At 47.2% G+C, this 25657-nt stretch overlaps 1 protein-coding gene across 1 annotated transcript; it reads left to right on the forward strand.

Annotated features, from left to right (window-relative positions):
* Positions 1-1187: 1187 nt before the first annotated feature.
* Positions 1188-24034, forward strand: LOC144119636 (uncharacterized). Its single transcript, XM_077652206.1, has 9 exons — positions 1188-1450; positions 9484-9610; positions 11856-11890; positions 13110-13203; positions 14444-14499; positions 18864-18942; positions 20684-20865; positions 23828-23889; positions 23935-24034. The coding sequence occupies exons 1-9, from the start codon at positions 1418-1420 to the stop codon at positions 24032-24034; spliced, it is 768 nt and encodes a 255-aa protein (XP_077508332.1). The 5' UTR covers positions 1188-1417.
* The last annotated feature ends 1623 nt before the right edge of the window (positions 24035-25657 follow it).

The raw sequence follows: 25657 nt of genomic DNA on the forward strand, positions 1-25657 counted from the left end.
TTGTTTAAGAATTCCATAGCACAACATCCAAAGCGCACATGCAAACATATATGAAAAAAAAACAGTATTTCTGTAATGTAATAGCAGCATGTAGAAATTGTACGCAGCACCCATCTTCACATTTACATTAAGAACCTGAATAATTTGAATACTGTCAGATGACGAATTTATTTGAAAAAAATATACTGTGGAATCAGCCAGTAGATTTATGCAAAATACAAATGTACGATTCTTTAACTATGTAAGCTTCACGAAAATGTGCGATAAACGGTTGCTATCCAGATTTTACTGTCGCGCATGTACTCCTTGAATGCGCTCAATCGCTGCTCCTATCTATCATTGCCCAGTTAATATATAGCGCGAGCAAATCAGGGCATTATACGAGGTATGACACACGTATTTGCATCACGATGTTCTGTACTACACTCTCAGCACGCGTATTTCTTACTAACAGCTTTCTTAATACTACGTTTCATGACACAGTTTGTACAGTCGGGGACAGAAGTCTGTGGACCACGTGTTCCACAAGCGAAGCCGACAGCTCTGCTACTATCCAGCGGCTGGAGATCGCACTTCTGGAGGTGAAACTCAGTTTTATTATTTCATCTCCACAAGCGTGGTCTTCAGCCGCCCGCTAATAATAGAGCTATCGGCGTCGTTTGAGAAACGCGTGGTCCATAGACTTTTGCCACCGGCTGTACATGCATATCTGCCCTTCAGACGGATGTCATCTTGTCTCTCACCAAGGATTGCACTACTCGCAATTCGGCCTAGATGCTATGATGCGAAAGGGTGCACGGTGTCAGCCCACTTCTTTGGACGGCGCTCATTTTTGAAGAACGCGCGCAAGTGAACGTTGCACAGCACGTTTCGTTTGGCGTAAGCAGATGAATCAATGAAATGCTCACTTGAGAGGCGCAGAAAGGTTGTGCACGAGACTTGCAGCGTGAAACACAACAGCCGGCTGATGTACACACTACACTGCAGATTCGTGGCCGTCTCAAAACGTCGCTGAGGATGCAACTACGGACTGCACTTCCGGAAGTTCCGCTTTCACGCGACACCGTCGACACGACGTTACCCGAGCCCGGCGCAATTCGCGCCCCGAAGCTCGACGGAGAAGGCAGGAAACGAGAAGAGAGAAACAACGGAGGAGGAGAGGAGACCCAACTTCCGGTTGTGAGGCGGCATCGCAAAAAGTGACCTCGTGGCTTCGCTCGATTCCGCCGCTATACTTTTTTTACTTGCGAGTAGCAATTATGAAAACGGAGGAAAGAACAAATGCACTGGCAACAATGAATAATGACAAGCGTATAACGGAAGTGCTTCTTTGAGGAAGACGAAGATTCGAACCCCACGCGGATAACCGCTCGCAGAACACCGCACAGGAACGTTGGAGGCTGAAAGGCTTGTCGGGATGGGCTCCTTTCTTTCACTCCCAGTTTTCCACGTACGTATTTTTTGCGTTCTCAAATATGTTGCGTTTGTAGCTACGGAGGGGGCCGTCCATGTCCCGCTAGATGGAAGTCGGTTTGTTTGCCCTTGCACACCACCCTGAAACCGCTCGGCCCGGACACAATTCAAGGCGGTGCTTTTGTGATATGCCAAATGCTCGCTCAGTTTCAGCACGCACATCTTACAGTATCCAGAGTTCGCCTCGCTAGAAACGTTTCAAACGTACTGTATAAATCAGGGCCGCCCTCGCCCTATTACCGGTGCTCATATATGGGACAGAAACGTGGTGGCTGACGAAAAGGGTTCATCATATATTGAGGACAACGATGCGAACTATGGAAAGGAAAATGATAGGTGTAACGTTAAGAGACATGAAGAGGGCAGAGTAGATCAAGGATCAAACAGGTTAATGACATCCTAGTCGAAATCAAGAGGGAGAAATGGGCTTGGGCAGGGCATGTAATGCGAAGGCAAGATAACCGCTGGTTCTCAAGAGTAACGGAGTGGACTCCAAGAGAAGGCAAGCGTAGCAGGGAACGGCGGAAAGTTAGGTGGGGGAATGCGATTAAGAAGTTCGCAGGGATAAGGTGGCGTAGCTGGCATAGGCCAGGTTAATTAGAGATATTTGTGGGAGAGGCCTTTGTCCTGCAGTGGGCGCAGACAGGCTGATGATGATGACGATGATGTCCTAGCTACAAATTTCGCCACGCAAGTGGGCTCTCATTATGCGATGGCAAACTTGTTGCGGCTGTGCGCTTTGTGTCAAGTGAAATCTCATGTCATGCGCTTTGAACATAAGAAAAAAAGTTAAATTGTATTAAATGTACCAGTGCAATACATATTTGTAAGATGTAGATATTTGTAAGATGTAGATGTATCACGCTGAACAATTGCCATGAACATCCATGAGGGGCTAGCCGCATGGCTATGAGCAAAAAAATTCAGGGGGGAACTTTGCTGGCCTAAAGTGCGGTGAGGCGAAAGCCTTTAGCGCGGTGTTGCTGCTTGTGTCGCTGATGTGTGGTTAAGATGTTGATTAAGTACACAATTGTTTGTGAATCTTAAATGCTGGAGACACTGGAGGGCTTTTGGGAGGCATCCGTCTGATTCGACGCCTTTGCGCAAACACTCTCCAGCGTCCTATAGACACGGAGAACTACATATGCGTTGACAGGAAGTAGCTAGCCAATATATCTATCGCTGTATAGCGTAGGCCAAGCAGGAAATGTTTTAAATAGAGTATGGAAAATGGTAGTGCAAGCGGTGGGTTTTAAGAGGTTTTTCTTCAAGTTGCACACTGGTACGTTGCCGGTTAAAACATCGATGGAGAAGAAGGGATTGTTTTTACCATGGGGTACTGACTGCTTGTTGTGTCAATAGTCAATAGAACACGTTTTTATTGATTGTTGGGATGCGCTGCTCTTTGGGGACATGCTCCAGCGTAAAATGAAGAAAGACTTACCCTTGGCGCCGTATGGTATACGATTCCTGGACGTTGAGGCGGATCTTTATAAATACGATGTAATTTTCCTTCTTGGCCCGCACAGCACTTGGCGAAGCAGGATGGCTGTACGACACTGCGATGAAGGTGCGCGGTCTGTCCGAGATTACTTCAAAGAAATCATATTTAAGCGGCGTGAAATGTACAAGGAGCTATGTTTTTGAGATGAAGTTATCGAGTTGATGGGAGAGGTGTGTTCCTTGAAACAGTTTTGATTTTCTCACGTGAGTGAAACACATGTCCGCTCTTGATGTGTGAGAATGCAGCGCAGAACTTATGTTTGTGATCCGTTGTAAACTGTCAAAACAGGCAGTAGCGTATTTGTGAGACGCTAGGCTGCGGAACGAAAGGAAGGTGGTTCGAATTCGGTCGTGCAGAAAGATTTGTTTTTCTTATCGAGTTGCTGAAGAGCGTAACGGACGGAAAGACGGACGGACGGACAGGGTCGCGAGCATGAGCCATTACAGGCTTTCGCCTTGAAAAGCGTAGCGTTATCTGAAATCTGACTTTATCTCAGATTCTTCCTTCCCCGACTAGCATCAGCATCAGGAAGTGTATTTTGCACACCATGTGTTAGTTATTACAATGGTATGGTCAAGTGGCGTCCTGGACATTACCCAATGCTCACGTGGTAAGGACGCTTAAATAAGTTTTGCACATTTCCGTTTCACAAAGAATTCTGCAGCATCAGCCGTGGGGAAACGCGTCGGAAGCAGGCTTCAGTGTCCCGTAATACTCTGATAACTTGTTTCAAGTTTTTCCCAGTTAATTCATGATTTAAAATGTAAGCGGCATTGATATACCATCTTGAAGGGCCTTTTCACTTCCAATAGTTTAAAGAGCCAGAAGTCTTAAATTTCTGGCACAACTAATTCTTGCTTAATACACTGGCGATCCTATGTAAGTCCACGTAAAAGAACCCCAGAGGGTCTAAATCTATCCGGAGCCCTCCATTGCTGCGTACTTCATAGCCCATGTGTCACTTCAGGGTGTTAAAACGCATTATTTACAACTTTAAGGAGAACTCCAGTTTGGACTAGTTGGTTCATGACTCACACATAAAACGGCGCGAAAAACGGGGACAAAAGAGAAACGAACACGACGGGACCAGCGCCGTGTTTTTTTCTCTTTTGTCCTTATGTAACACCCCCTGAAATGGGGGCCTTTAAGGAATAAAACTGAACTGAACTGAACTTTTCGCACCGTTTTCTTTGTGAATTACAACTTTAATTTACGCTTCAGTGTCCTGTAATACTCTGATCACTTGTTTAATTTTTTTTCCAGTTAATTCATGACTTAAAATGCCAGCGGCATTCATATGCCATCTTGAAGGACCTTTTCACTACCAAGGATTTAAAGAGCCAGAAGTCTTAAATTTCTGGCACATTCGTTTGGTTTATGGTTTAAGGGGTTTCAACGTCCCAAAGCGACTAAGGCTATGCGAGACGCCGTAGGGAAGGGCTCCGGTAATTTCGACCACCTGGGGTTCTTTAATGTGCACCGACATCGCACAGTACACGGGCCTCTAGAACTTCGCCTCCATCGAAATTCGACCGCCCCGGCCGGGATCGGACCCGCGTCTTTCGGGCCAGCAGCCGAGCGCCATAACCACTCAGCCACCGCGGCGGCCCTGTTCTGGCACATTAATTCTTGCTTAATACACTAGCGATCTTATCTAAGTCCACGTAAAAGAACCCCAGGGGGTCTAAATCTGTTCGAAGCCCTCCACTACTGTGAACTTCATAGCCCATGTGTCGCTTCGCGGTGTTAAAATCCACAATTTACAACTTCAAGTTTATATCATTTCTTCTGTTCTTAGTGCCTCGAGTGCGGTGCTTCACCTGAAGTCACATGCTGACCGCAGTTGTGGGGTAGTGTCGAAACCATTCAGCTAACGATACAACGGCACTGAAATCAGGGATGCATGGATGAACGAAAATATTAGATGTGAGGCTGACATCAACATCCGTGAAGCCTGTAGAATAAACGCTGCTATTATAACAAGGGAGCTACATTTCACCTACGCATCAACTCACAAACCCTTGTCGCAGATTGGAATGTACGAACGCGATAAGAGAGCTTGCACAAGTGTGCTATTCTTAAGTGCATGTTAGCCAACCATGCAGTTTCGGAAGCCGCCGTCCCTCGGCTTTAGCTTCCATACCACAGCAAGAAGTCGTGAGATGGAATATATTCATCTATGAAGCAGTAATGAAAGCCAGCTTGCAATTGCGGCATCGCTAAAATGTATGTAAACGAAAAATTCTTACGGCGAGTTCAATCATAATTTTCGCAATGTGTGGGAAGTGCCCTGTTACAAAAATGTTTCGCATTTTTCTAAAAGCTTGTTCTGAGCTTTTCTTTTATTTTGCGTGCATTACCGTTGCACTGCACGTTGTCTTCATTGATCTAAGCCAGTGGTTTGGCCTTTCAACGGTGCTCGAGCTTCAAATGTGAACTTGAAGGAATCAGCTCCGAGTAGGAGGAGGTAGTTGAGCTTCCAGGCTATGAGTGGTCGCAGGTGGTAACGGATAAGACATTGCTGTGTCCGGTGAAAATCCGCAGGTGGCATTGCATTTTAGCACCCACCTCTTCGGGCCGCGACAGTACCAGCAGCAAAGAGTTAAAAGCCTGAGGATCCAGAATAAAAACGCAGCCAAACGCCATAGGCACTGATCTACCACGGCGGGTTTCAAGACATTAATGATATTCTACAGTGATGCGACATAAAAATTAGAAAAATGAATGCCCCCTTCAGGTAATAATTCGAAAAAGGGGGATTTTCAAATTTTCCAAATATTTTTAGGCTGCACGCAGAAATTATGGAATAATTATGGAATTTTTGTCAAGCCCCGTATAAAGAAATAGGCTACATAATCCCTTAAGGGCTTATGCCGACCTCAGCTCGTCACGAGCGGTCAGCACTTGTGTTGCTGAGGTGACGAACTGAGGTCGTCATGGATATTCCACGATGTGATACATCGTGGAAAATCCATAACGACCCCAGCTCGTCAAATGGTACTTTATTGCATAAAACATAGATGGCAGCACAAGTTCCATCATTTGCGCTTTTCTTGAATGCGAATGGGAACACTCGATGGCGGAAGGCCTGCGTCGCGTTTCCCGCGTTTTTTTTTTTACTTTCCGTCGCACATCCCGCCAACAAAGAAGAAGAAAGAACCGACACGCCGCTGTGCAGTGTGCTACCTGAAGCGAGCCGCAAATGGCAAAAAACGTCCGCAAGGAAACGAGGATCTGGTGCAAGTGGTGCCAGAAGCCTCTGCGCAATGCCATGCTTTGAACGCTACCACACGGATGGTGGTCGCATCTAGTTTGAAGGCATCTAGGAAGAAATGGTGCATCTGATACCCAAGGGTTGCCAGAGTTTACATGAACCGCAAAGGTCTATCTCTGAAATGACTTCCTGTGTTCATTCCGTTCATTCTGCATTCCGCAGGAATGAACGCAGGAAATTAATTACTGTGCCTTAATATGGGGAACCGGAATTAAGACTGATAATGATAGACTTTCTGCACTGCAGCGAAAGGCGATTAGAACACTATATAATAAAAATGTACACCCTGTAACCGTAATGAGAACACAAAATATCCGACCTTTTCACGAAATATACATACAAAAATTATCTGCGTACATATTTTCTGAAGTTGCAAGCAATTAAAGCCGATTTGTTAGTCACTATCTAAATAGAGATACTGGTCACAATTTTTGTAGGACTTTCATTGTCACAGAAAAACCAAGGACAAATTATTCTAAACAGACAATTGATCATCAAATCATGAAATTGTGTAATATTTCTCCAGACATTCTAGAGATCGCAAAAACATGTAGATGTCTGAGAACTTTCAAACGCAGAATACAACTTCTGTTCACTTCAAATAGTAGGCCAAAAACGTACGATTAATGATTTATGATTGCAAAGTTATTGTGTTCTGATTTCTATATTTGTGTACAAAGTGTCAACAATAACATGTTTCTTTTTTTTCTAATTTGTCACATGCTTCATCGCCATTTTTATATGGTGATGATTGTTATGTCCAATTGCATTTGTACTGTGTACATGTATTTTGCAACCGCTGCTGTTGCGTCCAGTGGGGCCAGGGCTTCGTCAGGAGACTAATTACCTCCTTTTGTCCTGCCCCACAGGCAGTACCATGTATGGCCCATCCAATAAGTTAATAAATATATAAAAAATGGCTCAGGAGAACATGTTTCCGATTTCAACACATTGCAGTGCGTACACGTTCATGGGCATTGCCCATTGTATACAAGGGTTCGATAGTGATCAAGTCGCGTCCACAAAATGTGAACGAAGTACCTGAAAAGAATACACGGCACTGGATATCTGGGTATTGCATATGCCTAAACTTGAAAGGAGCCGTCGCGGTGGCTGAGTGGTTATGGCTTTCGGCTGCTGACCCGAAAGACGCGGGTTCGATCCCGGCCGCGGGGGTCGAATTTCGATGGAGGCGAAATTCTAGAGGCCCGTGTACTGTGCGATATCAGTACACGTTAAAGAACCCCAGATGGTCGAAATTTCCGGAGCCCTCCACTAGGGCGTCCTGCACAGCCTGAGTTGCTTTAGGACGTTATACCCCATATAAACCTAATAAGTTTAAAGGCAAGCTAGGTCAATGAATTCAACTTTGCTGGGGTAGTAGATTTGTCATGTCTATAGTTCTCGTTGCTCAGCAAGATGCGGACACAGAGAAAAGGATAGAAAGAACCCTTGTGTTTGCTTTTAAAGCGAAATCTTTACTACTCCCCTCCGTAACTTCTTCGTCATGCGCGCGAGTTTGACCCTGAACCGAGGAGGAACCACGTGACAGCTATGACGTCACTCAGTCGCCGCGGCCGCCGCCGAAACCGAGCGCTCGCCTCTGTTTCTATAAGCCCTCTCCGTTGATTGTGCTCATTGGCGTTGGCGTTGACAACGTTCTAGACTCCGATGATTTTGAGCGAAGTAAGGGCGCATAACTTACTCCCTGGGTCAGTGGACGCCTAAGTCGCGTTTTTAGGTACGTGCTGCATGCATTAGCGCCGACAACATTGTGGCAGACACGCGACACTGCAGCAATAGGCCGCTGCGTTCATTGGGTGACCAACCTCTCGCGGTCAACCATTAACTGCCACCTGCCAGGGTGGCAGGGTGGGCGCGCTGCTTATCCAGTGTACGAAACGCACTCAACGGTACAGACGCCAAGCCGCGTCTACTTGACCGAATCACCAGAGCTTTCGCTCTCTAACCAGCTTCAGTAGTAGTTCAACCGCAGCTAATTTTTCTCACCTGCTCGCGACTGAGTGACCTCCAAGAACTATTTGGAATAATAATAATAATTGGTTTTGGGGGGAAAGGAAATGGCGCAGTATCTGCCTCATATATCGTTGGACACCTGAACCGCGCCGTAAGGGAAGGGATAAAGGAGGGAGTGAAAGAAGAAAGGAAGAATGAGGTCCCGTAGTGGAGGGCTCCGGAATAATTTCGACCACCTGGGGATCTTTAACGTGCACTGACATCGCACAGCACACGGGCGCCTTAGCGTTTTTTCTCCATAAAAACGAAGCCGCCGCGGTCGGTTTCGAACCCGGGAACTCCGGATCAGTAGTCGAGCACCCTAACCACTGAGCCACCGCGGCGGGTATATTTGGAATCGCCATTTAATTTTTTTTGCACCTTGACTGTCTTTCGGTTCGGGTGACTGCTAAACTGATAAGGATTAGTGGCAAGAACGAATTACATTTCATATTTTCACTGGTAACACTAATGGCAGTTACATGCGAGTTTTACAGGCTACCATAAAGACGGTGGAGTCTTCCTACACTCTTTCCGTGCCCTTTGATCTAGACGAACAAACACACACAAGTCACAAGCTCTCCTGAAATATAAATTTGTGGAAGTAAATAAAATGAAATAATTATCAAGATCTACATATTACTAGACGTGAATAGGGAACCTAAGGGGATTTGTTAGGTTATATATCGAGGAAGCCTAGAGTCTTAGGTACTAACGAAAGTGTGGAGAAGTATTACTATTCTTATGTTGTTTAGTTATTTAGAAAATGAACTAAAAATTCACTAAAATCAAAATTTTTGCTTGTTTTACTTTGTCGCAATCAGTTTTGGCTGCTACCCTATATTCTATTCTATTCTATTAATTAGCCACCGCGGTAGCTGAGTGGTTAAGGCGCTCGGCTGCTGGCCCGAAAGACGCGGGTTCGATCCCCGCCGCGGCGGTCGAATTTGGATGGAGGCGAAATTCTAGAGGCCCGTGTACTGTGCGATGTCAGTGCACGTTAAAGAACCCCAGGTGGTCGAAATTCCCGGAGCCCTTCACTACGGCGTCTCTCATAGCCTTAGTCGGTTTGGGGCGTTAAACCCCCATAAACTAAACTATATTCTATTCATTGCGGGTTCCAAGCTTAGAGAGCGAAATCGAGGGCCACAAAACTTGTGCTAGATTTTTGTGTAATTTTAACTTTGGTAACTGATGAACCATCGGTCGGTCGCAGGACTGCAGATTGTCATCAACGTATGCTCCCCAGGCCAATGTGGATCAGGAGACGGAGTCATCGGAAGATGACAGTGATTTTTCCGATTACCACCAAGAGTCGGATGCGCTTAGCACGCATTCCTCAGGTAAGGTATTTGTGCCGTTTTCTAAAGCGATGACATGAAAGAGACTTTGCCTGAAAGCACCTCCTGCGAGCGTTATCTCCTCCTTCCCGCTTGACGCAAGGCAACTCTTGTCCTATGTCTTAGGGTTACACCACGAGTCTAATCTTGCTGGATGAATATAAATCATTAATCAGAGCTTTACAAAGCTCGCCTGCTCCGCACCGATACGTTTTAAGAGCCTGAGCTCTTACTACACTCTTCTTGTCCGTCCGGGATTTCAAGATGGCGTTCGGAAATTCAGGTCAGCAAAATGTGATCCCCATCACGTGGCAGCGCGAGCAGTCGTCGGGCCGGTACGGCCGCCGCTATAGATATATGTATACGTACCGTCTGAGTGAGTGCCGTGACTGGTGCCCGTTGGTCTCGATATTGGCAACAAAATTGTTTCCCACCCGTTTGGTGCACATGGTTCGGAGTATAGTGTCAAACGGATCGGTTCAGTTTTGCGCACAAAGTTGTTAGTCGAGTTGAAGCCTTGTTTGTGTTAGGAATTCGTACCGACGGCCTTTGGTCCTCGAAACCGTAGTGGGGGCGACCTTCTCAAGGCCCTGGCGGGCGAACCAGCGGTTGCAGAAGGATGCGGGTGGCACCAAAAGAATCGTCGTTTCATGATGTACAACGTGGTGGCCGAAATATTTGTCGAAACCATAGATAAAAACAAATTAGTTAAGCTAACACTGTTCATTTTTTTTCGTATTCGCGGAAACAATCTTTGATTTTTCAAAAATATATCTTCGGGGACATGATACGGCTGACCACTGCATACGATTCTGTACTGCATAAAAATTCAAGAAACGCGCTTAAGTGAACGAGGGACGGAAACTCCTCAGTGCGCTTGCCAACGTTTCTACAAAAGGACTCACCTTCGTCTGGGCAAAGCGTTCATCATTAGCGGGATTTACATATGGGGTCTACTCCGAGTAAAAAGGCTTGGTGCAAGGGAGAACGTTGTGACGTTGGAAGGGCACTAGGGTGGGGAGCGTGAACTTGAAAATCTTGTCCTGGAAGGGTGATTTCTAAAGATTATTGACCTGTCTATACCCCCTCTCTACCATAGAATTCAAGAAACTGGTATTTTACATTAAGAGTGTGTACACACTGAGAACTCACTGCTGGAACTACAGGTAAAGTAGCCTTCGCTAAATTACGAGCGCTGAAAAGTTTGTGCGCTTATCACAATTAGTTCACAACGTGATAGTCTATAGTCCCTTCCTTTAGGCTGAGCAAGACTCCTGGTTTGCCGACAAGTTCTTATAAGCCAGCGTAGGCAGGATGGAAATGCGCAGCATTGAGACTGGGAGTTCATGTTTCCGTCGCTGCATTGTTTCCTTCGCCAACAATTGTTGTCACCCCCCTCCCGGTTGTCTTTGGTTTCATCCCGATATAATGCCGGCTGGCCGCAGAGGCCGCGTTTCGATGAGGCTAAACTCAAAAGTCCCAACTGTGCTGTCCTATGTCAGTTCATATTAATATTCAGGCTCTCGGAATTATTTCGGGCTCGCCACTACGTCACCACTTCCTGTTCCTCCTTTCATTCTCGCCTTTATCCCTGCCCGCCGCCGCGGTGGCTCAGTAGTTACGGTTATGAGTTGCTGACCCTAAAGACGCGGGTTCGATTTCGGCCGCAGCGGACGCATTTGGATGGAGGCGAAATGCTAGAGTCCCGTGTACTGTGCGATGTCAGTGCGCAGTGCAGGAGGTCGAAATTATTTGTAGCCCTCCACAACGGCGTCCCTAATAGCCTTATTCGGCTTTGGACGTTAAGCCCTATAAAACCACGAAACCAAACCTTATCCCTTCCCGTCTAGCGTCGTGCACGTGTCCTTCAAGAAGTCTTGGAGTTTCTGTGCCGTTTCCTTGCTCAAAACCTAAAGTACACCATTTAAAGCTGTCTGACACCCACCTGCAGCAGTTCCATTCATCGCTTGCGGCTGCCTACTAGGCACTTTGAAAAGGCTTGATTCTTCCTCATGCATACCGAACTGTTTGTTGACTGTCAGTGGATCCGGTCAACCTCTGCTCTTTGCAAACGGTTCGAAAAAGCCACGAAGTAACTTTCTGCTACCCCTTTGTTTCCGCTCCGAGTTGCGAAAATTTGGGAACGCGTCGTTGAAACGTGCAGTTGGCGGTTTCTGTTTATTTGTTTTGCTCGATTTTTGTTATTTTCCTGTTCACGTTTTTAATTCCTCTTTTTTCTTTTTTTCAGTGACGTCGCTCACATCGAGCGAGAGTTTCGAACTGGTAAGAGAAGTCTAAAACTATGGCAAAAGTCAGTGACTAATATTTATCTGATGTCACGAGAGCAAACAAGCGCACTTGCTTGTCGTTGAGATCTATAAGTCAACTAGTCCTGGCTGTTTAACTCTCACGTAAAGTTGTGCACTTGTGAAACTTTGGTTAAAAGACTGCGAATCAGTACAGTGGGTTTGACACAAAAAATTTTTTCAGCTCCTGATTTTGCAAGGAAAACGTCTTTAACAATTACTTCGGCAATTAAGCAAACAGACCTTAGTATATCTATAAGCTACGCTACCCCCTTTAAAAGCGCCTGCTTCATGACAACAAACATTCTATCATAATGTCTAGCATGCTCTTGCGGTATCTGACGAGTGGAAGTTGTAATGGTGGACACACTTTCACTCTCTGAACTGATGTGTACTGGTCTTCACAATCTTTACATCAATACAACAGGCTGTCTACTGACAGTGCTCCTTACGGATAACTCATCCTGAGATAAGTGTATTCGGTTGGGCCACAACTCGACCTAATCATGTGTCATCACAATGACTTAAAGTTTAGCGATAGTTCTAAGACTGGACGCTGCTTACTTTTATCCGGAAAAATAAGTTTTAACGCGGTAGCGTTAAGGTTCCCGTTATGCAGGAGATCCGACGTCGTCGACGTCGTTGTCAGCGCTATGAGCGAAAAATAGGGTGGCGTAGAGCGGCCCAGGTGCCCGTCCTCCGGAGAAGAAACCTACGTGGCCCCCTTGGACACGTGACCTCGTAGCGTCGTCACAACCTGGCCACCAGATTTTGAGCAAACAGACCACCGTGGCAGGTGGCTGTTAAATTATTGATAGGCCTGCGAAAGGTTACTCGGGAAGAAGAACCTGGTTCGCACAAGGTCGACTGGTGGCAGCTCCTGCCATCGCAGGGCAGTGGCGCATCCCTTAACCGCAGCACCATTGCGCAGTGACCATTATGAGGACTCCCAGGAACCTGTGAATTTAAAGTTGAGCGTGATCAATTTCGCATATATGGACATTAACTCATTAACGCTATCGCGTCATACTATTGAGGCCGAAATTAAATATTCATCCAATTTTTAACATGTTCAACTGTTACGCGAAAAACGAAGTTTCCCTTTGTGTCCAGCGAAGAACATTAAAAGCTTAGTATTCATTTCATGCACTGCCATATGTCTGGGCACAAAAAAAAAATCAATTTTTCTTCGCTAGGCCTCGCAGGCTGCCAGCTCCAGCACCATTAGTATGAGCAGCTCATTCAGCACAAGCAGCGGCAGCGACAGCGACTCGTCGGATTCCATACCAGGTAAGGCACGTCACTTTAAAATTAACTACAATAATAATAACAATGATTTGGTTATAAGAAAAGTAAAGGTCAGAATATGCCTCACTCTGGCTGGACACTTCAACCACGCCAAAGAGAAAGGGATGGTCAATGGAGCAAAAGAAGCAGCGCTGACCTGACTAAGATTAAGAAATATCTTCATTTTGAGCACCGCGTCAAGCACCCCGATGCCTAATGTTGGTGCGTAAGACACACACACACACACACACACACACACACACACACACACACACACACACACACACACACACACACACACACACACACACACACACACACACACACACACACACACACACACACACACACACACACACACACACACACACACACACACACACACACACACACACACACACACACACACACACACACACACACACACACACACACACACACACACACACACACACACACACACACACACACACACACACACACACACACACACACACACACACACACACACACACACACACACACACACACACACACACACACACACACACACACACACACACACACACACACACACACACACACACACACACACACACACACACACACACACACACACACACACACACACACACACACACACACACACACACACACACACACACACACACACACACACACACACACACACACACACACACACACACACACACACACACACACACACACACACACACACACACACACACACACACACACACACACACACACACACACACACACACACACACACACACACACACACACACACACACACACACACACACACACACACACACACACACACACACACACACACACACACACACACACACACACACACACACACACACACACACACACACACACACACACACACACACACACACACACACACACACACACACACACACACACACACACACACACACACACACACACACACACACACACACACACACACACACACACACACACACACACACACACACACACACACACACACACACACAGAGACTTATCGCCGGACTGCTGTCAGCACTATGTGACAATAACACACGTAGCCGTCTACAACGTTTGAATACGGCCACGAGTGTTATGTGACCGCACTAAACTTCTTCCCCTCCTTGTCGGATTCACTCTGGGACGTTAAAGCCTGTAAACTTAAAGACTAAACTTTCTTTTCGTGCATGATGCTTTACAGGCCCATCTTGTTCTTTCTGGGGACCTGCAGCGTACATGGGGTCTTCGCTCCGAGAGGTGTGTGTAAGCCTTCTCCAATTTGTTCCTCACATTTTACTACTTAATGCGAAACCTTATTGAGTCTGTAGTTAATATACTTAACGAAACAGACCTGTCCGTAGGAATTTTGGCACTTCCACTGCTCTTGTTGGGTTGGATTATTACACGTTGAAATTGAGATTCTCTATACTTATTACTAGTAAAGTAATTGATTAAGAATGGCGTTCAGTTTTGTACGTGTGCTGGCGACTTCCTGGTGCAGGTAAAAAGTAGCTTTCTATGTCGCTACAATAAGTGTTGTGAAAAACAAATGTTTTCTAGTTCGTCATTGAGGTGGTTGTAAAAATGAGATGAATTGTAAGAAATACGGAGCGCATTCCAGGGCTTCTAAAAGATGGTGGAAGTGGCATTCGGGTATCGGCCAGAGCTCTGCGCTGCTGAACGGCTCCCAGCATTCTTCCGCTTGTGTTCTTCGACCTGGAGAAGGCATGTCGTCTACGTGGCTGCTTTCTTAGCCTGAAGAGCGTCCGCCATCATTCTATTTTAGCTGGCCAACACAATAGGATTCCTCACCCGCTTTTTGTGCTTTCGATGCCAAAGCATTTAACCGGTTCCCTTTTGCGTACTCAGCTGTACCCTAGACGTCCTCAGGTGCTTACGATGCATGACGCGCCATAACAATTGGCACCCGCTCTTCATCGGTCTTCGCGACGGGATAGGCCGGAGTGGCCGCTTTCCCACATCAGTGTGCGACTGCAAAAACGCCACCATTGAAGACGTATGGACGATCCTTTCTAACTCTGGATTCAGCCTGCTGAATTGCACGGTCATGGCGGCACTGCCACAGGCGTCAAACAATTAGAAATGCTGAACTATAGGATGAAAGATGATGAAAGATGAAGATTTACAAAACAGAGCGATGGGCGGCAAATAGACTAGTGGTCTGATGCATCGGGAAACTTAAATGCTTGGCTTTGCGCCCGATCCCTTTCCAGTTCCTCTGGGAACAATGGCATGACAAAGCTTTTTTCTGTCTTTTTATACCATTCCAACGAGAAAAATATTGGCGGTGGTTTAGCTCTGGTTAAACCAAGGAGTGACGCAATAGCTACAGCTGGCCGAGTGGAACTGGTTCAGTTGAATTGCAGTCTTTCGCCGCTCCGTTTCGCTGAACGTTCCTTCTTCATCTTCGTCCCACTTGAGACGGCGCATGCGCACAGCAGTGGCAGCTCGATTTCACCGGCGGGCCGCGCCACCGGCAGCAGCAGCTGCTTTGCACCACGTGGCTGGTCACGTGACCAATCAAGTGACGAACAACGTTATCAGCAGCGCGGCCACAGGGTGGCGGCGCCGCCACGCTGAAGGCTTGAAATGCTACCATAATGTAGCTATATCGCTACAAAAGTGTATAGTTCAGGAAGGCAAAGCTTCATACTCGACCTCAAGTTCGCCGCAGTGTCCGGAAGTTGTTCCCCTGACTTTTCCGAGGCCGGGAATAAAAAGATAAAGGTTTCTATAATCTTTCCTCACTGTTCAGAGCTTGCTGGCCTTGAAAAGAACGCGTTTCTCAGCGATTAGGCCTTAGTAAGCTTTGTGCAGACATTCATGTTTCTCTTGCGTATTAAACGTAAAATCTCACATTAATGATATTTGGAGGTTTTAGAAGTGAAGAAGGGCACTTTCGCATGCTTAAATGAATCTAGGCTACCTAGCAAAACGAAGTGAACCTGTCTTAAGAAGGTCTGTTAACACACGAGTGATCGCAAAATCTTGTTGCAAGTGATTTTCTAATGAGGAAGCAATTACTTATCAGCTGATGTCCAAGCGCTGCCATACGATTAAAGAAGAAACCAACACAGCTTTCACAAAATCTTCGCAGTTGAAGAAGGATTCTTCTGTGCGTAGTTCTAATCAGGCACAACCGCCTATTTTAGCCGTGACTCTACCAGCCGAACCGTATACGGCTGCGCTTGGGTGGCTGCTAAAGAGTAAATCTTCCCTTATTACAAATTTACTCCTCCTTAGGTGATTCCCCTAAACTAACACCGTTAGAGTTGTAGATAAATTGAGTGTCGCACTGCCACATGAGTCTCGCACTGCCATATGCTTGCCTATCTCGTTAGCTCGTGTTTCTAGAGCGACTGTTCCGGATAGGCGACGGTGCAGGGTTCGATCCTCGGACTAGGAGGAATTTGCGCAGGACATGAACGAAGCTTCTCTGAACACTGTATAGGTTGCCCTTTAAACCGTACGGCTGCGCTTGGAGGGATTCTACTCAGTAATTGCTCCCTTACAGCAAATATACACCACCTTGGATGGTGTTTCTAAATCACATTGGACTTGAGGGTTTTCCAAAACGCATTGTCCATTGTTTACGAGACTCAGGTATTCGTGGTGCCTACTTTTCTGTCGAAGTGTTTTGAGAGCGTTAGCTCTTATTCATCAGGTTTCTAGATTTCGTGGGGTCTGCTAAAACCCTAGGGTGCTCAATGCCAGCGCCGGGGTGGAGACAACTTCAGCGGCGCCGCCATATTGAATGACACGGGATCAGCGGCGCTAGCGTTTGTAACAGCGCCGTTCATGCTCTCGGCGCGCTTCAAAGTGCTTTAACTTGAACGGCCTTGTGCAGCAAGAGCTACACTGGGCTACCAGTCGAGCATTTCGTAGTACATGGGAGAGGTCAGTTGTGATTGAATATGGCGGCGTCACTTAAGTTGTCTCCGCCCGGGAACCTCTGCGCTTGCATTGAGGCACCCTACTACCACCCTTGATCACAGCGCCATCTGTGGCACCAACTACTCATCACGTTTCGAGATTTCGTGAGGTCTCCTACCGATGGATGGATGGATGGATGGATGGATGGATGGATGGATGGATGGATGGATGGATGGATGGATGGATGGATGGATGGATGGATGGATGGATGGATGGATGGATGGATGGATGGATGGATGGATGGATGGATGGATACGGCTGAACCCTTTAAATCGGGCGTTGGCTCAAGCCACCTAGCCATGAGATGAAAGCGCCATCTGTGGCTGCAACTAGAAAACAGCGCATCTCGCATTGAGATTTGTAGCGCCATCTACAATAGCATTGTAGAAACAACCACCTGTAGCGTGCCAATGATGACGTCACGGTCCAATATGGTGGATAGAGGTGCAACTATGTGAGTATGATGTCAGGGGACGAAATATGGCGGCCATTAAAATTAGTTGCGCCCTCTCATCTCTCCCCCCCCCCCTCATCAAAAAATATCTTAAAACGGGCAGCAAAACTGCCCCTCTACGGGACCGCTATACATGTATGCATTCGTTCAGCTATATATATATATATATATATATATACTACGACAACAACGGGTACCCATCCGGGGACAGTTGTATACCGAATTTGGTAGGCAAATAAAACTCTATGGGTTGTGGTATGGAAATAAAACCACAATTAAAGAATAGGTAAACAATCTGTACTTGCAATTACTAATTGAAGCGTTACCATATCGCACCGCCGCAAATTCCGTTTGGGACTTATCTTGAGGGGGTGCCACTCGAAAATAGGTAGACGTGCATCGTGATTTCTCTCATAGATGGCGCTAGGCGGCGATCGTTCCGCTAGGTGGCGTGCGTGCACGCATAGCCAAGCACGGTGGCAATCCACCCCGTTTCAAAGGGTATTGCATTCCGTCTCTCGAGACTAGCGGCGCGTTCTTCATCGCTTTCTTCACCTAGTAAACGAAACAGCTAACGCGCATTTCTTCAACGTCTTCTAGACGGTGGCAGCCTTTCTTTTTTTTTTAAATGCACAATCTTTCCCGAAACTCCCGAAAAGTAACAGCGCGCCTATAAGGCAATGGTTTGCCGTATGTGTGCAGCGCAAATGGACCAGTCACTTAGTATTAACGTCTTCTACTTGCCAATGAGGAAGCGACTATGACTAAACACGTGCATCGCGTCTCAGAGACTAGCCATAGCTTCGTCCTTCATCAAAATGCTTCAAGTAGCGCAAAGACGAAGGAAGAATGGGGGCATATATATTAGCACGCCGACAGCGACCACTTCCAGCTATTATGTACACACGACATGGTACTGTCAAAAAGCGATTATGAACAAGATATACTGACATCGCCTCATTGTTCGGTTCCCAATAGGTTTGGTAAGCAAAAGCGCCGAATATAGTTTGGGAATGTAACAAGGCTTTTCAATTATTGGAGCGCTCTTAATATGCAAGAAAAACCTTGGCCTTAACCAGCAGAGCAGCAGCAGACAGGTGGTGTACTCTGTATCCAATTTTATGCATCTGTTTCGAGGAGCTCATGCTGCTTGTTTGCGAACTGTGTTCTTACTTTCATTTGAAAAATTTACGTTCCCGCCCTTTCCCTTCAGCCGTTACTCCGAACGAGAGGAATCGTTCGCCCGCACAGCGACCCGGAACTGAATTCAGCGGAACAGGCCGATGAAGCGAGTAAGTATATGCTCCCCATGCGTGGTGCTGTGCATCATGGTACGCCATCCAGAACGTTAACGCTGATAACATTACATCCGACTTAGGCAGAGAAGCGGACTGGACGAGCGGTTGAACATGTAGGACCAACTGGCCCAGAACTTCCCCGTGCAGAATTCTAAGTATATGTACCTAATGGGTGAGCCGTAAGTCGACTACAAAAGACACCCAGGAGAACACTGAGAACGGTGAAACCAAATAATTAAAGAAACAACCCACTCGCTCCGTTTTATTAGCTTAACGCCTAATACTAAGTGGCCAATAAAGAACCGGCACACGAAAACTCCAAAGAAAAATCATTCATTGCAACTCGCTTCATTCGAAAAACTGGCATGCTTGAACTGACATTTATGTCTTCCCAAAATCGCGAGCATTTCAGTAAGAGAAAGCGGCCGGGGAATCGCACATGGATATCATAACAAGGCGTGAGCATGTTCCCTTGTCTATCCTCGGAGCTGTAGGAGTACTTATTAATGACCAACTTGGCCGCATCAGTAAAATGGTTAGTAGATCATATTGCTTCGTGCGCATTAGAGCTATCTTCGTTGTTTCTTCTTTGTCACTCGTCATCTGCCGACACTCAGCAAGGAGTGTTCTATATGAAAGCAACTCCAATCTAATTTTTCTCTTTATTGTGGAAGCTTAAAAAAAACTATTGTGCAAAATGTAGCCCCCCCCCCCCCCCCCACCTAATCCCCGCATCCCTTTCCACCATCTTCCTCGCGACCGCATACTTCAAAAATTGCTGATAAACCCGCCCCTGCCTGAAGCCACGATTTGTTTTGGGAAAGGCAAAACCATAATTTTGTTCGTAATTATTGCTGGCGCTATATTGCTTCGATTCCTCCTGATAGCTCTTTCTGTCTTACAAAAAGAAATGGCTAGCGGTTTAGCATTGCTAAACAGGAAATATTGCGCTAAAGCATAGTTTTTTTTGCGGATGGACACCGCCGCCACTGATATTTGAAAGCGCGATTGAGGTGTCCACTGACCCAAGAAGCCATGGTTATGCGCATCTTCTTCTTTTTTTTTTTATCGTGAATATCAATTTACCGATATACGCCGGCACCCTATGCTCCAGTGCCGAGTTTCTGCGGCAATGTTGTCAACGTCAAAGCACATTGCTCTAATGCCGTGTTTCTTCCACAGCGTTGCCCACGCCTACGCACATTGCTCTAATGCCGTGTTTCTGCCACAGCGTTGCCCACGCCAACGCACATTGCTCTAATGCCGTGTTTCTTCCACAGCGTTGCCCACGCCAACGCATCAGCGCACAGCTCATCGGTCACTATCGCCACATAGCTCAAAGCGCGAATATTAGTTTGATAGTAGTGTCAGATGTTAAGGCGGCGATGCGCAATGCACAGTGCGAGTGTGTGTTGCGGTTTAACGTGGGCGTTTTCGTCGGCGGCGGTAGCCTAGAGCTCTCGCGCAGTGACCTGCGAAGCTGATCTGTTCGCGCCACCAAGGGGTTCGAATCCCAATCGCGGGTATTTATCTACTTTATTTTCATTTTTTATTTCACATTGCCCAAGCCCGCAAACCTCGCAAGGTCTTGCTCGCGATTTTCTCACCGGAGTAATGCTTGCACACTAATAGCCGCGGTCTGCTCGCCACTCTGCTTTTCTTTTTTTTTGTCGTTTGAATGTTACGATAATGTCGACCGGCATTCATCTTGCTTTCTTTTCCTCTCTGTGCTCAGGCTCAAGTGCGCCGTCTGGTGAGGCAGCCCCAGAGGACCAGCCCTGCTGCTCAAGACACGAAGAGCTGCGGGCTAGGATCGCAGAAATGGAGCGCGACCTCAATTGCCCCATCTGCCGAATCCAGCGACGGGAGGTGGTCTTCACGTGCGGCCACGCTTTTTGCTGGAACTGTTCGATCCTCGTGAGGTGGTGCGCATTGTGCCGACAGCCGATCAGGAAGAGGATTAGGCTCTATTAGAGCAGCTGCAGAAGAAAAACCTCGCGCAATGCGACTTCCAACCAGCAGTCACAGCAGCAAGATTAAGGCCGAGTTGCACATTCCACTCTCTCCTCTCTCTCCTTGACAGCCCTGGCATCATATGCCACATTTCGTGGCGCCGACGGTCATTAATTGTGCAAGCTCCTAAAAAGGTGCAAATTTCCATATAAATATGCAAGTCGCAAAAGACAATAAATTTAAACAAGACCCATATTTCGACAAGAAATAAAGGTAACTGGCCTACATGGCCTGCCGAGAACAATCACATCTGAAATAGTCCATCTTGCTGTGCGCCAGTTAGAAAGTGGTTAGCTGAGCTATCGAAGAACGAGAGCTTACCGGAAAAAACTGCATGGTGCTGAGAAGCTTTATCTTATCGAGTCCTTGCTTTGCTTATGGTAGTACGTAGTGTAACTCCCGAAGAGACGCGTGGTTTAAGCCTTGCGGGGCAAGAAACTTTTTTGATGGCTTACTCTACGTGTGCCGGGATGACAATGTTTTCTCAACATTTATAATAACCATCGAAACAACCAGCAAATTCAAAGACACATCTTTGAGGTTTTGCTGAAAGGAATCCGGGACCAGCTCTTGCCAGGGAATGAATAAGGAACGGTTGTGCTCATCGCAAGCGACAGTACGCCGATTTCTCTCAAGTACGTGTGTGGGTTCGCTAAAAAAAAAGGTCGGTTTTGAAATTGGTCATTCATAGCATTTACGCGTCAGTGGTAAGCGCTCTGCATATTTTTCGCCAGTCACTAACATTTCGTGCTCTTGAGTTCACGAATAAAGTGCCGCTCTTCATTCAATTTTCTCGCCGCGATCGAGCAGCCTTAAAAACGTCGCTTTTCATCCGAGGGATATTGGTATAAACCTATGGTCTCCTTGCCATTTACTGACCAGAGCTGCTTAGCCTTGCTTATTGTACGATAGCCGACTCTCGGAGCATAGCAAACGGGCATCTGGCGGAGACACTTGTTTAAGAATACAAATGCAAGATGCCGACTGCCTTGCTGCAAATAACGAGGGGTTCACTTCCGTAGCCCGGATCAGCGATGGTCTTCCAGAATTACGAAGGGCACGAACACACGAAAGGCACGTAGTCGAGGGCATAGGATGTTGAGCAAGCGACGTCTGACGTCTGAAAATTCATGGCGGATGTAACCGTACCTGCCGCATGACAGGATTAATTGCACGTCCGGTTCACTGCGGTGGACATTATTCGGGTATTGGTAACAATGGCGAATGCTGCGTTTCTTGGGTTGCATCCGTGTTGTGCTAAAGCACGATAGGTCGCTCAAGTGCGCCCTTATTTTTTGAAAACCCAATACAGCTTTGTGTGTCATCGGCGTCCCGTTCTGTGCCATCATGGGTGTGTCTGTGGCTTGGTCAGAGTAACGAGTTCGTACACTAATGTACTGATAGTAACGATGGTGTCGTCGTTCAGAAATTTGGCGGTATAAGTGCACTAGGTCACTGACTTCGCTCTGTTCTCTAAATTTCCTGAAGATCGTGCACAGGGAACGTCGTTTGAGGACAAGAAGTGTAGCGAGGTGTGCGTGTCTGTTGAGTCAGTCTTTATGGGTTGCGGGCTCCGGTCGACCTTGTTGTCAGCGACCCTCCAGCTTTTCGCATTTCAGGCCTTTCAAGGTGGTTGTGTATTCTTCGCATGACCCCCAATTGGGCGCTGAAAGTGAAGTTGTCACAGGCGCTGTCAACAAAGGCAGTGCAGTGGCCATCAATGAGCGCAATACATCGGAGGTGTCCTTTGCTGTATACGCTCAAGGTGCATGCCCGATGGAATCCTTGTCGCATCGATCGATCGAGAGTGAATCTCTGCCTCTGAAAGACAAGCTGAGTTTTCGTCACGTCATGAGCATGGTTGGTCGTCTCTGTTTCCGGTGGAAATTTCTCGGGTATAATAGCGGCCCACTAATCTGTGATTTCTGCTTCGCGTTTCTTCTTCGACACTTTGGAGCCTTTTCTTTGGTGCTTCCGACAAGCTTCCAAAAAGACGAGAGGAAGAAAGGCGGAGGGGGGCACGTCGGACACTTGCATAGACAATCAACAATATCATCAGTCTAAAGACGCCCTCTGCATTACAAAAACCTCTTCCATATCTTTCGAATCAACAGTCCTGTGCCAGCTGCTGCCACCGTATCCTCGCAAATTTCTTAATCTCACCCGCCCACCTAACTTTTTGCAGCCCCTTGCTACGCTTGCCTTTTCTTGGAATCCACTCCGTTATCCTTAAGGAGCAGTGGTTATCTTGCCTTCGTCGAAATTAATCTAGACCCGTTTACTACAGCGCTTTCATAGCCCAATTGTAGCATCGGGAAATTAAACAAAACGGCATATAACGTCGGCATACCACACTGAATATTCTCGTATTTCCAATGCCACTTAGGCTCCGGGAGTGGTGCGAGTTTTGATAATTCCGTAAAAGGCAAATGTGCATTAATGTCCACTGCGTTGGAGGCTATGCCTTTCCAGCCGTAAAAAGAGATCGGCGATCTCCGGTTTCGGGAAAGACCGTTCTGGAAAATCCATTAGACTTTGTCATGCGTCCGCAAATGCAACTCCTTTTGGGAAGGTGTCTCTGTTCAAACGCCTTTAGAATGCTCCTGTGACAGAGGTATAAAAGGAATGCTGTAAAATACTTTTGTGACGGATTTTGTGAGCTTCGTGAAGTGCTTATTATTGTACGGCGCCTTCATATCATCGGGCGAACTTGTGACAAGGAGCATGGCGGAGAAAAAACGAAGTTATCGTTGTATCGGCTGGCTATTTTCAGCAGACAGCCCGCGGCCAACGTTTTTGTGGCTTGTGCCAACGAGCTGACAGCTGCTAGGAACTTCGTTCCGCCAAGGTGCTGCAAATACTGCAGCCCCCCGACACCGACGACCTCCTCGATGGCATCGATCAGGTCGTCCGCCTGGACGGGTACCGGCAAGTTGAAGTTGAAACATTGTGACTTTGTGGGGCGCGTCGCAGCCGGCGGAAGCTCCATCTTCACCAAGCCCTGGACGCCGCGGCAGCAGGCTGGGCGCCGAGGCACGAGCAGCAGGGCCTCCGGAGGCAGTGGGCAGCGTAACGGGCTTCCTAGTCACAAAGAGAATTTATTTGTACACCAGACAATATTTAGACACGAATAGTACATAAGGTAATTTCGAAACCACAGGAGCAAAAAAAAAATGGTCAAAGCAGTCACCAATTCGGACAGAAAGAAACAGGTGCCGAACAGGCCAAAAATCTATGTACAGTAAATACCAGGGAACGGCCTCTTTCCAAATCCAACATACATCTCAGTACGCGGTGGTCGCAAAGAGAATTTATTAGTACACCAGACAATAATTAGACCCGAACAGTACATAAGGTAATCTCGAAACAACAGCTGCAGAAAAACGGGAGAAGCAGTCATCAATTTTAACAGAAATAAACAGGTACCGAACAGGCCAAAAATCTGTGTACAGTAAATACCATGTCACAGACTCTTACCAAATCCAACATACATCTCAGTACGTGGTGGTTAGGCAAAGGAGAAGGGTGGAGTGAGGGGAAAGGGCGGGGGAAGGTTACCATCTGTGTACTACACTTGTCCCCAGATATAGGCATAAATATGTAAGAGATAGTGCCCGTTACCACGACAAACTCAGGGCATACGCAGTGAATATTATCTAGTACTGCATGGGTGGGAGCACGGCTCTGTTGCCATGTACAGAAATAAACTGGGTCGACCAGCGCCGCAATAACAGCGCTTCGCCGCCTACTGTCAGCTCTTCTTCTAGGAATCCCTACACAATGAGGCGCACGCTCCTCAAGAGCGGAAACATGGCGCGTTGCCGTCTTCCGCGCACTTCGGCCGAGTTACGCCGCTTCCAAAGCACGTACATCATTACTGTGATCACGAGGCGCTCAAAGATTGAGCGCCTTCGAGAGTTGTGCTGGCGCGGGCGCACCCTAAACATCCTGTAGATCAGGAGCCACAAAGTACGTGCTACGACGCAGTATTCCAGGGCGTGCCGCTGTGTCTCAACAGCGCCGCAATTGGTGCAGCGCGCATTTGGTACGACGCCCCATCTTGCGAGACGCTCCCTCGTCGGCAGTACTTGCCAACGGCGACGCCATTCGAAGTCTTGTACTCCTTTTGGCAACGGGCTCGAAACGAAAGACTGCCACTTTCTAGAAGATGTTTTTTCTGCCTGGTCAGCACTGAGCTCTAAAACAGCAACCGCCGCAATAACACGTGCCACTGGTGTTTCGCGTATATCCGCGTCCGGAAACTGGCGGAGCCAGAAACGGAAAAAGTCAGTTGCCACTTTGTAAAAGGGCATAGGTTGCTCTGTCTGAGGTCCCGTGTGCCGCTGCGTTAGGAAGAGCCGACTCCCGGTACCCAACCAATACAGGGCTAGTGATCGACGCCTGTGCGCCTGGGCCGCCAGCAGGTCAAGAACTGCTTTGGTGGCGAAAGCTCGTGCTGTTGCCTGCCAGGAGGGTAGATTCAAACCTTCTCTGTCGCATTCCGCGGACAAAACTTGTCGTGATACTGGGGCCGGGTTTCTGTTCCACAGTACTTGGCCTGCGAGCGAGTTCGGCTTCCCTGCCACGCGATGCGGCATCGGAGCAATACGCGCAACGAAACAAGCGTACGCAGCTGCGCAGGTACGAAAGAACAGTGCTTTGGCACTCAAAGAAAGTTCCAGGTGTGCAGTCGAGT

This window comes from Amblyomma americanum, chromosome 2, assembly GCF_052857255.1.
Source record: "Amblyomma americanum isolate KBUSLIRL-KWMA chromosome 2, ASM5285725v1, whole genome shotgun sequence".
In the NCBI taxonomy this organism is placed as follows: domain Eukaryota; kingdom Metazoa; phylum Arthropoda; class Arachnida; order Ixodida; family Ixodidae; genus Amblyomma; species Amblyomma americanum.

Coding starts and splice junctions, on each gene's coding strand:
- LOC144119636 (XM_077652206.1), top strand. CDS start 1,418: ATGGGCTCCTTTCTTTCACTCCCAGTTTTCCAC. Junction 1,451..9,483: donor TTTCACTCCCAGTTTTCCAC/GTACGTATTTTT, acceptor GGTCGGTCGCAG/GACTGCAGATTGTCATCAAC. Junction 23,890..23,934: donor GTCCGCCTGGACGGGTACCG/GCAAGTTGAAGT, acceptor GGCGCGTCGCAG/CCGGCGGAAGCTCCATCTTC.